This window comes from Salminus brasiliensis, chromosome 16, assembly GCF_030463535.1.
Source record: "Salminus brasiliensis chromosome 16, fSalBra1.hap2, whole genome shotgun sequence".
Lineage (NCBI taxonomy): Eukaryota > Metazoa > Chordata > Actinopteri > Characiformes > Bryconidae > Salminus > Salminus brasiliensis.
Window position 1 is genome coordinate 19960259 of NC_132893.1, and position 14043 is coordinate 19974301.

At 44.3% G+C, this 14043-nt stretch overlaps 1 protein-coding gene across 4 annotated transcripts in view; it reads left to right on the forward strand.

Moving 5' to 3' along the window:
* Window positions 1-14043, forward strand: part of tiam1a (TIAM Rac1 associated GEF 1a) — a 98950-nt gene that overhangs the window by 33652 nt on the left and 51255 nt on the right. For all 4 annotated transcript variants that reach the window (XM_072658620.1, XM_072658624.1, XM_072658621.1 and 1 more), the window contains 5 exons: window positions 1781-1877; window positions 3996-4911; window positions 6708-7176; window positions 10755-10927; window positions 12176-12400. In XM_072658620.1, coding sequence (XP_072514721.1) covers window positions 4006-4911; window positions 6708-7176; window positions 10755-10927; window positions 12176-12400 — 1773 coding nt within the window. In that variant the 5' untranslated portion in view covers window positions 1781-1877; window positions 3996-4005. The remainder of the gene's footprint in view (window positions 1-1780; window positions 1878-3995; window positions 4912-6707; window positions 7177-10754; window positions 10928-12175; window positions 12401-14043) is intronic.

Sequence of the window (14043 nt, forward strand, 5' to 3'; positions counted from 1 at the left end):
TACTTTTGAATAGAAGTCCGTAGGGCGGTGCTGGATCAGTACAAATTACTTTAAAAACTTGTTTACCCAACACACCTTTATAACGGAAGTCAATAGGCAGATGTTAAAGCAGGTCCAGTTACTTTAAAAACGTGTTGATTGGAGGCACTTTTATCATACAAGTCAATGGGCAGACCCTGAAGCTGTACAGATTCATTTGACAATTTGTGAACTCGAAACACCTATAATGGAAGTCAATGGGCAGATGACAAAACTATAGATTTATTTGAAAATTAGTTGATTGGTAACACACTTAAAATGGAAGTCAGTTGGCAGATGCTGAAGCAGGGCAGAATTATTGGAAAACTTGTGAACTCAAAACACGCTTATAATGGAAGTCAATGGGCAGATGCCAAAACTATAGATTCATTTAAAAAACTTGATTCAGCAGATGTATAATGGAAGATGTATAATGGAAGTCAGTAGGTAGGTGCTGATTCAGCGCAGATTCATTGGAAAGCTTGTTGATTTGAATTACACTTTAAATGGAAGTCAGTGAGCAAATGCTGAAGTGGTTATTATTAAATTATTGGAAAGCTTGTTGATTTGAAGAATTCAGTTCAGGCTACTTTGACAACTTGTTAAGTTGAAGCACACTTATAATGGAAGTCAATGGGCAGATGTTAAAGCAGGTCAAAGAACTCAAAACACTTATAATAGAAGTCAATGGGCAGATGGCAAAAATATAATTATAATGGAAGTCAGTGGGCAAATACTAAAGCAGTTCAGGGTACTTTGCAAACTTGTTAAGTTGAAGCACACTTATAATGGAGGTCAGTGGACAGATGATGAAGCAGTGCAGGTTAATTTAAAAGCTTGTTAACTCAAATCATACTTATAATGGAAGTCAGTGGGCAGATGCTTGGAAAATGCTGCAGAATTACATTAATGGAAATGTACACCAGCCGTTTTCCAGATGAGCTTCAATTTGCTGAGCAAACAGTACACTCCACTGCCATTGCTTTGTGCTCGCCTACTATCTCTCTCTCTCTCTCTCTCTCTCTCTCTCTCTCTCTCATTCTCATTCTCTCTGTCTCTCTCCCTCCATCTCTTTGGGTTAGTGGAGCATTGACTATGTTCTTCTCAAGGCTAATCCACACACTACATACTCTGGGTCTCGCACACACTGCATAATCATCCTCAGTTCTTCATGCTTACTGCAGTATGGAAATAAGAGACATCTCTCTCTCTCTCTCTCTCTCTCTCTCTCAGCATTAGATTTAGAGGAAATTAGGTCATGTTGGCATCGAGAGAGATATAATTGAGTTTGTGCTTCTGTATTGCTGCAGATTTACTGTGATCTTTACTCACGTTTTACCTTATAAAGCAGAAGCTCATAAAGGGATATATGCTACTTTCTCAGCTCGCTTGTGAAATCAGGGCAGTTTGTTTTCCTTCCTTGCTGTTGGAGATAATGTGTGGGCTTGTAGGCGAGTTGGCGCTTTTGTGTGTGTTCGTGTGAGTAAGAGTGTGCATGTGACCTTATGTACTAAGCACTTCGCACAGGGCTTTATTCTTCTTTACCTTAGGCCATGTGTGTTGTGTCTTTCTTTTTTTCCCCCTCCATTTCCGACTGTACTGTATTCTTCTATTTTTGGCACTGAACACTGTGGTACAGTTCTCTTCCCCTATAGAACTGAACCCTTGTCTTGAAGTCCCTTATTTAAAGATTTATAAACAACCTCTTTCATCTGCAGGCTTTTCCATAGGCATGACATTATTCCCCCTTTCTCTCCTTTAGAATCTTGCCTGAGCCGAGCAGCTGCGTAAGACCATGAAGTATGTGAAGAGAGACGCGCCGCTGCGGAGATGCCAGTGATGCCAGTGTTCCACTTCAGGTATTTCATCACCCTTATATGCAAAGACAGCACACAACCGCAGAAACTGTGATTAAAGCTCCAGTCAGGGACTGCAGAAACTCCCCCATGAGGTCTGAGTGGAAGGAAGGCCGTCACTGCTCTGTTTTCTTCCTCCCTTTTTTCTCCGAAATGGCTTTAATGGGAAGAAGTGTTCTTCTCCCAAGTCTTTCCAAACTTTTAGCACCTTCTGACACTGATCAGTCACCGTCTGACCCCATAATAGCCACATATACTGAACCTGGCTGTTCCTCTTTGAAGAAAGCGTATCACCCTCAATATGTGCTGATCATTGTTAGATGTTGACGTGTTGTCAGTAACCAAAGTTCAGCATCTGTGGCACCACTACTATGGCCCGGGGGACCTGAGCCATTCCACTTTGCCATCAGTGGCCAGAGTCAGAGAGTGCACAATTGACTGTGCTCTCTCTCTGTGGGTGGAGAGCTGGGCACCTAATGCTTTTCTCCGAGATTTTTGGCTGCCCGGCGATGCCGCATTGGTAGCAGTTTAAAAAGAAGAGGTGACTGGCTTTGCATGTGTTGGAATAGACGTGTTAAATTCTTACCCTCCTAGTGTCGAGAGCATTGCTTGGGGGGGCTTTGGACGAGTCTGTTAATTGTCAGTACCAAATTGGGAGATAAAGGGGAACAAATCAATTGGTTTTTAATGGATTTTTCACTAAAATCAGCAACCAAGACTCCACATTACAATTTTTGTCAAATTCAAAGTCAGACTCTAATGCCTATCTGACGTCAAATTGACGTCTGGTGCCTGCAGGGCTTGTGTAACTTATCCCTCTGTTTTTCAAGCACCACCTTTTTCCACATATCACTGTGACCTCACTGCTTTTATCCAGTGTTGCTAACAGAGCACTCTGATAGTAGCTGTTAGCTAATAGAGGTCTCTCTCTCTCCAAAGTTTTTACATTAATGTGAATTCAGTAGCAAACCATTATAAGACAACCCTTTAGATTCCATTCAAACACGGTGTTAAAGCCTGCTTTTTACTGTGTATCATAAATACATGCCGGTGTTGCCGGAGCAGGAGGTCGGCCTCAGCAGGCTGTTGTGCGTCAGAGATATATGAGGCTCTGATCACACGCTCTGCGTTGCTCTCACTCCGAGGTGTGTGTTTGTGTGGGGGTGCGCATCTGTGTCTGGATGGTGAGACTTCACTCTCCTGCCATGCACTGATTTTCTCCTCAGCAGACACTTTCTCTCCGAATCTCTGCTCTGAAGTGTGCACAGCTTTAGAAACTGTACTGAACTGCAATGGAAAGTGAGCCTTCAGCTCTGAGTGTTTACAGCCTTGAGGGAGGAAGGTGTAATGCGCTGGTCGATCGGGTTTGAGAGCTTCAGAGCCAATGTGTCACTGAGACAGCTCAACAATAGGAACAGTATGTTCTTCTTTAAACCAGCTGGTATGATAAATACTGTGTTATGTATCTTTTAAATGGATTGTATCTTGGGAAAACTAGCCTTTTTAAAAATTGGATCGATGTACTATGTAAACAAAGGGCAAAGGGCAGAATGTGGAGGGTCCTGGGGATTCCAGGACTTCCTAATTAACCTTTAGGACCCTCTGAAAGCCTCAACTAGATATATATTTAATATATTTAATAGATGCTAAAGTAAGAATGTAGGAAAATTCTGTTACAACATTTTATTTAAGCCTACTTTACCCTAGGAATGGTACATTCCTGTGTAACCAAACCGAAAACCTGCAGGGACATCACACTACAGGGTGGCGTTAAATTTAACTGATTTACCCAATTAACTGCTGGCTTTCCAGCCTTAGCTTAAGCTGTATCACCTCAAAGTGGAGTGCTAGACGCTCAAAATAAGCAATTTCTTGCTGTGTGGATGTACGAGCCTTCCAAGGATCCAGACATCCAAGAGAAGTGGATAAACCTGCCTTTTTGCCCCTAATATCCCTGACAATTTCAGTGCAAATGTTGGAATTAATGATGCATTTAATTGCTGTTGTTTAAATGAGGCACAGTGCAGGGCAACCAATCAGAACCGAGGTCATTTGCGTAGATCAGCTCTTAAACCAAACCAGCTTGTTTAATTCCCTTTAATTCTCTGATTGTGCCTCCAGATGCTAAATCATGGGGAACGTGGAGAGCCAGAATGGAGATCATGCCTTCTACGGTGAAGAGGGGCACCTGTCCCGGAAGCAGACGTCTAGGTCACTCCGGATCTCCAGCAAGCAGTCACGTCGATCACGCCACGCCTCATCCAGTAAGGCCGAGCACCGCAGCTCGGAGGCCAGCACGCGGTCCAGCAGCACGCCCAGCATCCCGCAGTCTCTGGCCGAAAACGGGCTGGAGCCCTTTGACGGAACGGACACGCTGGGAGAGTTCAGCGACCCTATCTGGGTGGACCGGGTGGCCATGAACCTGCGGCCCATGTCCTTCCACGACCACCCGGGTGGGGACCCAGCCACCACACCGGGCTCGGAGGATGGCGGTGACACGGTGGTGGGAGATGGAGAGGATGATGAGGGCCTCTACACGGGTGAGGAGACATACCTGCAGAGGGTCAGCGATGCACCTGGGGACAGCAGCAGCAGCAGCTTTAAGAAGAAGCGTTCCAAGTCTGCGGACATGTGGCGGGAGGACTCGCTAGAGTTCTCACTCTCCGACCTCAGCCAGGAGAACCTGACCAGCACAGAGGAGATCCTTCAGGATACTCACAGGGAGGATGGGGACTTCCACAGGGGACGTGAGAACCACTCTGGGGAGAGGGCCAACTCTTTGGATGAACTCTGCACTCAGAAGGCCGCCACACTTCGTGGCTCTCGGAAACCCCGCTACAAGTATAGCCGAGATGGTGAACGGACCGCAGGGGGGGAGATGACTGACGAGATGCTGTCCCCAGGAGAGGAGGACAGTGGTGGGTACGGGGCGTACACCCTACCCTGTCGACGCTCCCACTGCCTCTCTGAAGGTCCTCCCAGCCACCAGGGGGCACTGTGTTCCAGTATGCAAGGGAGGCGGGCCCAGACCTCGCATGTGAGTACCTAATAAATATGATCAATTACACACGTTTTCACTCAATTAAGCCATTCTCCCTGATGCACCCGGGACGTACTCTGGGGCCTTGTAGAAAAACGTACTGTAGTAAATATACAGCAGGAGGCAGTCAGGAGGTAGAGTTATTAAGGGCTGTATGAGAAATTCTCAGGTGTTTAGCAGAATCAGATGTGCTAGCACAGTCTAGACACTTTCCTGTTTCACAGGTAGGTAAACAAGTCATCCTTTCATGTCACCATGACAACAAAGAGACAGAAGCCTCCTCCTTAATGCTGGATCAGAACAAGAGAGAGCGAGAACAGTAGCTTTTATACAACACTGTGACAAAGCTCCTGTTTTTCACCCATTTCTGGTGGGGTTTAATGATTGAAAGAGAATCCAGTGGTTCCTCCCTTGAAACGCCTGCTGCCTTTGTAATGGTAATCAGGGGAAGCTCCCATAGAGAGCTCAGTGCAGCATGGGCTGTGTTACATGGAGAGTTCAGAATCTGCCACATTCAACTAGTTTGAGGGATCAGCAAGTAGAAGTTCAACTGAAGTAAGTTAAGCAATGACGACTGAGTCCTGTAGGTTCATCCTAAATGCTGGGAAAGTTGTGTGTTCCCATCCAGTAATTTTAAACATGCTCTTTCCCAAAAGCGTTCCTCAATGTCATGGCCTGCATTTGCCATTCCTTCTCAGCATTTTAAGAACCATGCCGCCCCAAAGCACGTCTCCAGAAAACGCAGGGAAGGGTTTTTCTACCTGCTTTGGGACCAATTTATGACTGTCTGTCCAGCTTCTTTACACCAGTGCTGTGCACTGATTTTGACTTCATCATGGGCTGGTAAAGTCACTTAACTGAGTATCTGAGTCCATTGTATTCATTTCTTAAGGTACATTGCTCTAGGCTGGGTTCCCCAAAAGCCTTTAGCACAAGGATCGTTGTCAGATGGTTGAGCGAGCATTACATTAAACGGCCTTGTTACCATTTGAGATGATAGATGATCAAAGCTGGAAACTGGATTCAATTCCAAAATTGAGTAAAGTAGACTTCTCCATCCTAATATACAATGTTTTTACTCTCTTGGAGGTACAGAAATGTTCCATTTTGCTAGCTGTGATCTAAACATCCTTGCACTTCCCAGAAATTTCTCCACTTCCCTCACTGTAATGTCCTGGATATTGTACGTCCTGGATCTTGTGAAGGTAAATTTCCTTGGGATTCTAACTCCGGCTTGCGTTCACATTCACTGTTAGTTGTTGATTCAGGTTACACTTGTGCACCTTCTTATTTTCCTCAATCACAGTGAGCATAACTCTTTTCTGAAGTCCAATCCCAATAGAAACTTTCCTTGCTTCTTTTAAAAACCTGAAAGCCCTTCAACATGGCAGCTGGGATTCTCCTGAGAGCTGGGGAAGTCTTGAGGTGTGTCCGAAACAATGCCCTATTTAGGGGTTTCGCCATTCTGCCGCTGTGTCCGGAACATAGTGCAGAATTTTCAGTGCTATGTAACAATCCTGAAATGCATTACAAATGTACAATGTTCACTACCGCACATGGAATACCCATAATTCATTGTGTTGTTCGGTTTGAGGTAGGCCGATGTCCAGATTGTTTATGCGACCCAATTGCAAGTGATTTCACATGAATAATAAGGCATCCCTAAGTTATGGACCCTATAAAAATGCCCGATATAGTGAATATGGCACGGTTTTGAACACAGCTTTGGAGTACCTAAGAAAATGACCATCCATTACCCAAGGTAACTTTACTGTATTTGACCCTCTGTGTAGGACATCACAGCTGGCGAGGGAAGCGAATACGGTGATAGCGGCATAGACGGCGTGGCAGCCGAGGCAGAGCCCCAGTCCCGGCACTGCAAGGCCATGTCCGCCTCATTCTCTGTCTACTCAGCGGCCAGTGGCAGCGTGTTTGCTGGTAGCGACAGCGGCAGCAGCAGTGGCGGAGGAGGTGCAGAGCGGTCCGGCCGAGACCAGGGTGTGTACGAGAACTTCCGGCAGGAGCTGGAGCTGAACTCACGGCAGACACGCGAGGAGGAGGCGGGGTCAGCTGTGAGTGATGAGAGGAGCAGCGGCACCATGAGCTCTGCCTACCAGTCGGATGCTCTGCTCAACATGGCGCAAGGCACGGTGCGCAAGGCCGGCGCGCTGGCTGTCAAGAACTTCTTGGTGCATAAGAAGAACAAGAAGGTGGAGCCAGCAACCAGGCGCAAGTGGAAGCGCTACTGGGTATCGCTGAAAGGTGAGGCTATTTTAAGTTGCACCCATTGCTGACACAGATGTGCAAATGCACACACACACACACAGCTTGTCTAAGCCCTGTGGAGAAGTACTGCCAATAGAATAGAAATCTCTGGAGCAGACAAACATGAACATGTCTGGTGCCTTGGTGCATTGAGCTGTGGAGCAGTGGAACTGTGTTCTTGGGACTAATGGTGCCCCATCCAATACTTAGTTGGGATACATTGGGGATGAGGTGAGCTGATGATCATCCAACATCCTGACCTCACCACACCCTTGTCACAGAAATGCAATCAAATCCTTACAGCCATGCTCCAAAACTAAGTAGAAAGCCATTCCTGCACAGTATAGAAAGTTACTTTAACAAAAGCAGGATGAACTTTTTTTGGTAATACCCTTGATTTTTATTTCAGAAGAACCAATGAATGAGCAGGTGTCCAAATACTTTTGTCTACATGTGGTTCCGAAATTGTTCTTAGTTTAAACAAATATAAAACAAATTTTTAATGAGGATAAAATCTTTACCTTGTATAGAGGTCATTTAATATTTAAAGATTCAAGAACCTCAGCATGAGATAAATGTTCTATACGTAGCACTGCACATCTGAGCCAAGATCCTTTGAGGGAAGCTTTATTTTTAACACTGTGAGCCATTAGCTCTAAGTCAGTAAGTTCAGCGCGGAATGTAAAGAAAAATACAGTGGATTTCTTTGCAGTAGTGCTGATCAGAACCAACCATGTTAGTGTGTTCATGTGTTCTGAGGTTTATATGTAATATTGATGATTGTATAGGATATGTGTTTCTTTGAGGACTGTGTACCCTTCAAACACCCTGCATGTTCTTCTTCGGCCTAAATATGTTGTAAAGCTATATCTTAGGCCAAACCCTTATCTCCCAGGAGTATCATAAAACTGCATTTACGGCATTAGGCAGTGTATTCCATGTAATAGCTAGATGTGAATGAGCCTTTAGAGGCACTTAACTCTTCAGATGACTGGTTCCTGTTAGAAGTGACTAATTCTGAGTTGGAGAGTTTCTCTAGAAGCATTTCACAGGGAACCAGTGAATAACTTTATTTATTCAGACAGAAATATTTTTAGGACAGAGAATTTTAAGGAATTTCCCTTTAATTTACATACCACATGATTGCCCGTTTAAGTTGTGGGTAGAGCTACAGCTTATCCCTACACATTTTTAATGCCCTGCTCAGTTAACTGCTCAGTTTAATAGTTTAGGTACTTGGTAACCCTTAGATATCTAGAGTTTTGCTGTACATTTAACAGACATGACCGTTATTGTCAAATACTTTGCATTTATGTGCGTATTACACGTTTCTGCCTTTATTTATTTTTTAATATTTTTACATTTTAAGACAATATCATAGATCTATGAACCAGCAATAATTCATATAAAGTTTCACAATAATATCGTGAATGGGATTCGAAGGGTTGAAAAGGTTAGGCCTATCTTCTAACCTCTGATCATGATGAATGGATCACCTGAATGGATCACCATGTCCTTGGTGACTTCTTGAAGCTCAGACTGAGTTGGCCTGTTATGCCCCAAGCGTTTTTCTTTTTCCTTTTTTTCCCCTGAATACCCATGATACCACCCGGATCTTGCGCTTCAAAAGACTACCCCTGTGTCCTCCTAATTCTATTCACTAAGACATGTAGGGTCAGACCAGTTCTTCAAAGAACCTTTGTCCCCTTCGTGGGGCATGCACTCTTAACCAGGGTCAGCAACTGCTGCCACAAAAGCATTCCACCGCGCTTTTGTCATATTCCCCTCAGGTCAAAAAAGACATGAATGCACCTACCCACCTGTATTTTGTTTGATTTAAAAAAATAAAAAATTTACTGGCTAATCGCATCAACACTCCTAAACTCATTCCTTCCCCCCCAAAGCTTTTGATCTGGATGTTTGATGCTTGTATCTTCCTCCTAACTCGATTCGATCAAAATCTAATTTCACACTCAAGTCCATTCTGATTACATCTCATTCATTATCCCTGCAACAAAAAAAAAAGAGCGCCAAAAATAGCACCAATGACATCCTTTCCTGTCCTTTGCAGAAGAAATATAATCAAATTATTCCAAAGTGCTTCCCCAAGACCTTGTGCTGTCTGTTTAAGGTAATTCGACTCAACCTGGCTGCCTCAAATCAAATCATCGTCACCCTCCCACACTCCTCATCCCAAAGAGAGACCCTCATTTTCTCACTGCCACGGGAGGGTGGAGATAAATCTCCACGCTTGTTTCCCTTTAGATTCCCATTTATTTATTCAGGACTCCTTGCAAATCTGTTCTGGCCTCTGTGAAGGCTGCCCCACCCTGCCCTTGAATTTTAATGGTTCCAACTGCCTGAGATGCCTGTCTGTGGATTACAGCTAGCAAACAAATGTGACTTGAAGGTCTAACCAGTCAGTCTCTCCCTGTCTTCTAATGGCAGATACAGTGATAAGCTAATGTCTGGTTGAAGTCTGGGATCATCTCACAGTACACAGACTTTTACATTGATAATCATTCAAGGGGATTTCCACCAATTTGTCCATGTAAAGAATCATTCATAGAGGTTTGGCGTGTGATGGTTCATTGTAAGGAGGCATGCTGTCTCTGATGTCTTCATAGTGATGGTGATCAGAACCAATCAGAACAATAGTGTTGCTGTCCTCTCTGTGTCCTCTCTGTGTCCTCTCTGCATGTTGTGCTGGTAGCTAGCGAGAAGAGCTTTAAGCCTAGCGCCTGCTCGCCAAGAACCCGGTCGGCCCGTTTTCATTCTCAGGTTGGCCCAGCGTTAGCTCTCAGGTTTTCTAGCCACTTCCCCAGCTTTTGAATGTCGCAACACAGCCCGCTGCTTTTGAGCACAGGTATTCGTAATGGAGACTGCTCGAGTCGGCCTAGCATTAGCGTTTAGCCTTTTTTATTTAGAGTCTCGCTTCCATATTCTCCCAAAGTAGCTGTTCGTTTAGCCTCGAGAAAGGCTTATTCAAATGGGCTTGATGGATGCAATTTTGGGCTTTTGGAATTGGCTCGTTTTACAGCCCTGTTTTGGTTATGCCCTGCTATTCAGCTATGTCAAGGTAAATCATTGTCCACTCTAGAGCACCTTTCAAAATACACTTTAGGCCCAAATGTGAATGTAAAACAATGCTGCAGGCGTCAGGCATATTAAAACATTTCATGAAAGAACTTTTTTTTTGGCTATGTAGTTTTTAAGAGGCATTAAACGCATCACACTCCTGGCTCCTGTCACCACCACTATAAACAATCTGGTCAATTTCTCTAGAACATAAAGCACTTCAGAACACATCACTCTGATTGACTTTGTTTGCACCATATTTAATGGTTAGGCAGAGGTTTGGAAACATTATCAAAATGCTCCTTTAAAAAATTGCACAATTACTCAACAATTAAAGGAGTCAATTGGCCGTGGCATTGATCAGCATGGTCCTGGGAACTGTTTCCGTCCTCATCTTCCTCGCTTCTTCTTTTCATTATTATTAGCCTCGCATGCTGATTATTCGAAACATCCGTATAATCTCTCTCATCTCATCCCTTCTCATCTACCCCTTCCAGGATGCACGCTGTTCTTCTACGAGACCGATGGGCGCTCAGGGATCGATCACAACAGCATTCCTAAACATGCAGTGTGGGCTGAGAACAGCATCGTCCAGGCTGTTCCTGAACACCCCAAGAAGGACTTTGTGTTCTGCCTCAGTAACTCTCTGGGAGATGCCTTCCTGTTCCAGGTGAGTGTGTTCTGATACCAGCGGAGTGTTATATATTGGGGTGCAGCAATACACACTGCTTCAAATGAATTTTAATAGAAATACTTGAGTGTGTTTAACATTGTTAAATTCAGATGTTAGATGAAGATATTTTTGGACCAAATATAGTTTGGATCAATAACAAATAGCCTGTGCCTGCTGCACCACTCTTTAACAACCTCTACAGTATATAAGTGGAGCAACTGTCTAAGTGCTGGCCCTTATGTCCACAAAGCTACTGTCTCTGGGTGGGCAACGTGCTTCTCCAAGCTCATTCCCATGTCTAATGATGTGCGCTACCAGCTGTTTGAAAAGATAGATGGTTGGTTGCATCATGTTACTCAGAAGAATCACATTCTAACCTTCACCCTGATGGAAGAAGTACTAGCTCGTGGGTGAGAACCGTGGGAGTCATTTATGTGACTATTTTATGACTGAAAACTACACTTAAGATGAGCGTCTAAAATAGACCATTACCCTCAATCTACTGAAACACTCGACTAGCCAGCAAGACTCCAACACTCTGTTAATAACAGCATATCACACAGTGTGTATGCGCATGTGTATGTGTGTGTTTGTAGTGTGTTTCAGGCTGGAATTGTTGCAGCAGTGGACCGAATTCATTACCCTCTGAAATTTGCTCTTTTAGCCTGTTTTGCTAACATTGCCACCTTCAATTACCTGTCTAATGCTTCAGATTTGTACAAATAAGGCAGCGATTTTTCTAATTTCACCATTTGATCAGTTATGTTGGATGGAGGAAAGGCCTGCATTTTCAGGAGTTGCTTCTTGTGAACCCTAAATATATCCTTCATGCTAATGCAGGGCATCTGCATGCATCCCTCAGTGACATTTTGTCATATGGCAGATGATCGGTATCATTCAGCGGGCGATTTTAAAGGTTACCACGTCAGACTTGACTTTACCTTTCCACCGTTTCTCCTATGAATGTCAATCAAATGCCTTGTTATGTTGTCGTATTGAAAATGGGATGTGACCACCTTGCACACACAAGAATAATGGATACTCTGATGAGTTTACAGCCTTAAATATTGTGGAATTTTAGCTTGGATGGAGAGGATCTAGCTGATGTTTGCTTGTAATTACAGTCCCCTATTGGTTTGCCAGTGAACAGCAATTTCCTTTTAAGGCTGTCCTTTGAACATGCTGATGAATATGATGATTACTTTTTGCTGGTCTACATGTTGATATCTGTGTGTTTGTGATCAGACGTCAGGGCAGACGGAGCTGGAGAACTGGATCACGGCCATCCACTCGGCCTGTGCCACGGCCGTGGCCCGGCAGCACCACCGCGAGGACACTGTGCGCTTCCTACGCTCCGAGATCAAGAAGCTGGAGCAGAAGATTGACATGGACGAGAAGATGAAGAAAATGGGAGACATGCAGCTCTCAGCTGTCACAGATGCCAAGAAGAGGAAGACCATCCTGGAACAGGTACCTGACCATGTCTGACCTGATATATTGAGAGGGCTGTGTTCAGAGACTTTGGCTTTGTGTCCTATAACTAGGTCTAGGCCTTATCTTCATGCTGTTTATCATCTTCGTAATAAATGACATCAGAGTGCCTGAAGAACGCTGAGCAACTGGACTTTTAATAGACATTTTGTTTGATATTTTGATGCAGATTTAATAAAATAGGAAGCCACCTTCAGCTTAAACAGAATCCAGAATAAAGGATCACACTCTTACAGATCCTCAGGTACATCTTTTGACCTGCTGTCAGCTAAGCAGTTGCTAAGCACTGATTCTAGGGTCCAGAAGATAAGACAGATCTTCAGGAAAGGGTGCTTGGATTATTCCGGAATGATGTGGAGATCTTAATGATTTTGATTGGCAGTACATGAGACCACACACACACACACACACACACACTATATGCCCAAATGGTTTATGGACATGTGATGATACATGTGCAAATATATCTTCACGCACTCCAGGCAAATGATCTGTTCAGCCTTTTTCTAACATTCCACTGCCGTGCTTTTCTACCGTGCCTGCCGTTCTGTTCCAAGAATGCTGTGCTCCTTGTGCTCAGTGGAAGCATGTGGGCCTCGATGCCCAGAGGGCAGAATCCTGCCTGCACTGAATGTGTGCAGCTGTACACAGCGTACACAGGTGGGTTAGCTGCTTCGCTGAAACACAGGTGTGTTCGGGCTACTGTTCTTCGCTCACTGCTCAGGCTCGGCTTTCTGCTGAGTTTACTCAAAGCTCATTGTGAAAGCAGTCTCAAGGACTCACTGTGGTTATAGTGGTGCCTGTTGGCCTCTCTAGGTGGCATACATTGCTTGAATCCTATTGTAATGCCTGACTCAGTGTTGGTCTTTTAATAGCTGTTTTGGTGTTCGCAGTAATTTGCAGGTTTGTTGTTTAGAGGTAATGGTTGATTATATGGGAGAAGCTTTTGAGTAGGTTTACAGTGGACTGAGAGCTGCGAGTAAATAGAATGAATAGAACTGTGAAACTGAAAACTGCCTGAATTCTGTAGCCAACGTAGCAGCGTTGCTTATTAACAGCGTTGCTTATAACTACATTATGTGGTAGTCTAATGCTAATGTTAGCTAAGCTATAGGTGTAAGCTAGCTAGTCATGTTGATCTTGTATGAAGTTAGTGTGTGTAAATAGTCAGTGATGTCTGCATTGTAGGTTTAAGCAAGTCTGTTTTGATTGTACTTATTTAATGTTATTCTAATCTGGCTTTGATCGGGGCACTTTACAAATAAAGTGATGTAGCTAGCTAGCCTGCTTATTGTGTAGCTGGCTTATTGTGCTTATTATTTATAGCTATGAGATCTTCACATTTGTTACCACCGTCTCTCGTTAACGCCCTTTGTCATGTCTAGTCAGGCCATGCACGATAATCACAATGTTTTGGGGGAATGGCTTTGGAAGTGGGCTTTTTTGAATCACTTACTGCCTGGGGCCCCAAGTGGTCCAGCGGAATAAGGCGCTGTCACTATGACGAGGATCGCTGGTTCAAATGCTGTTAGCCATCGGCAGCCGGGGCCCTGGGAGAGCACAATTGGCCTCGCTTTCTCCATGGTGGGTAGATGGCACTCTCTCCCCACATGATTCTCAGC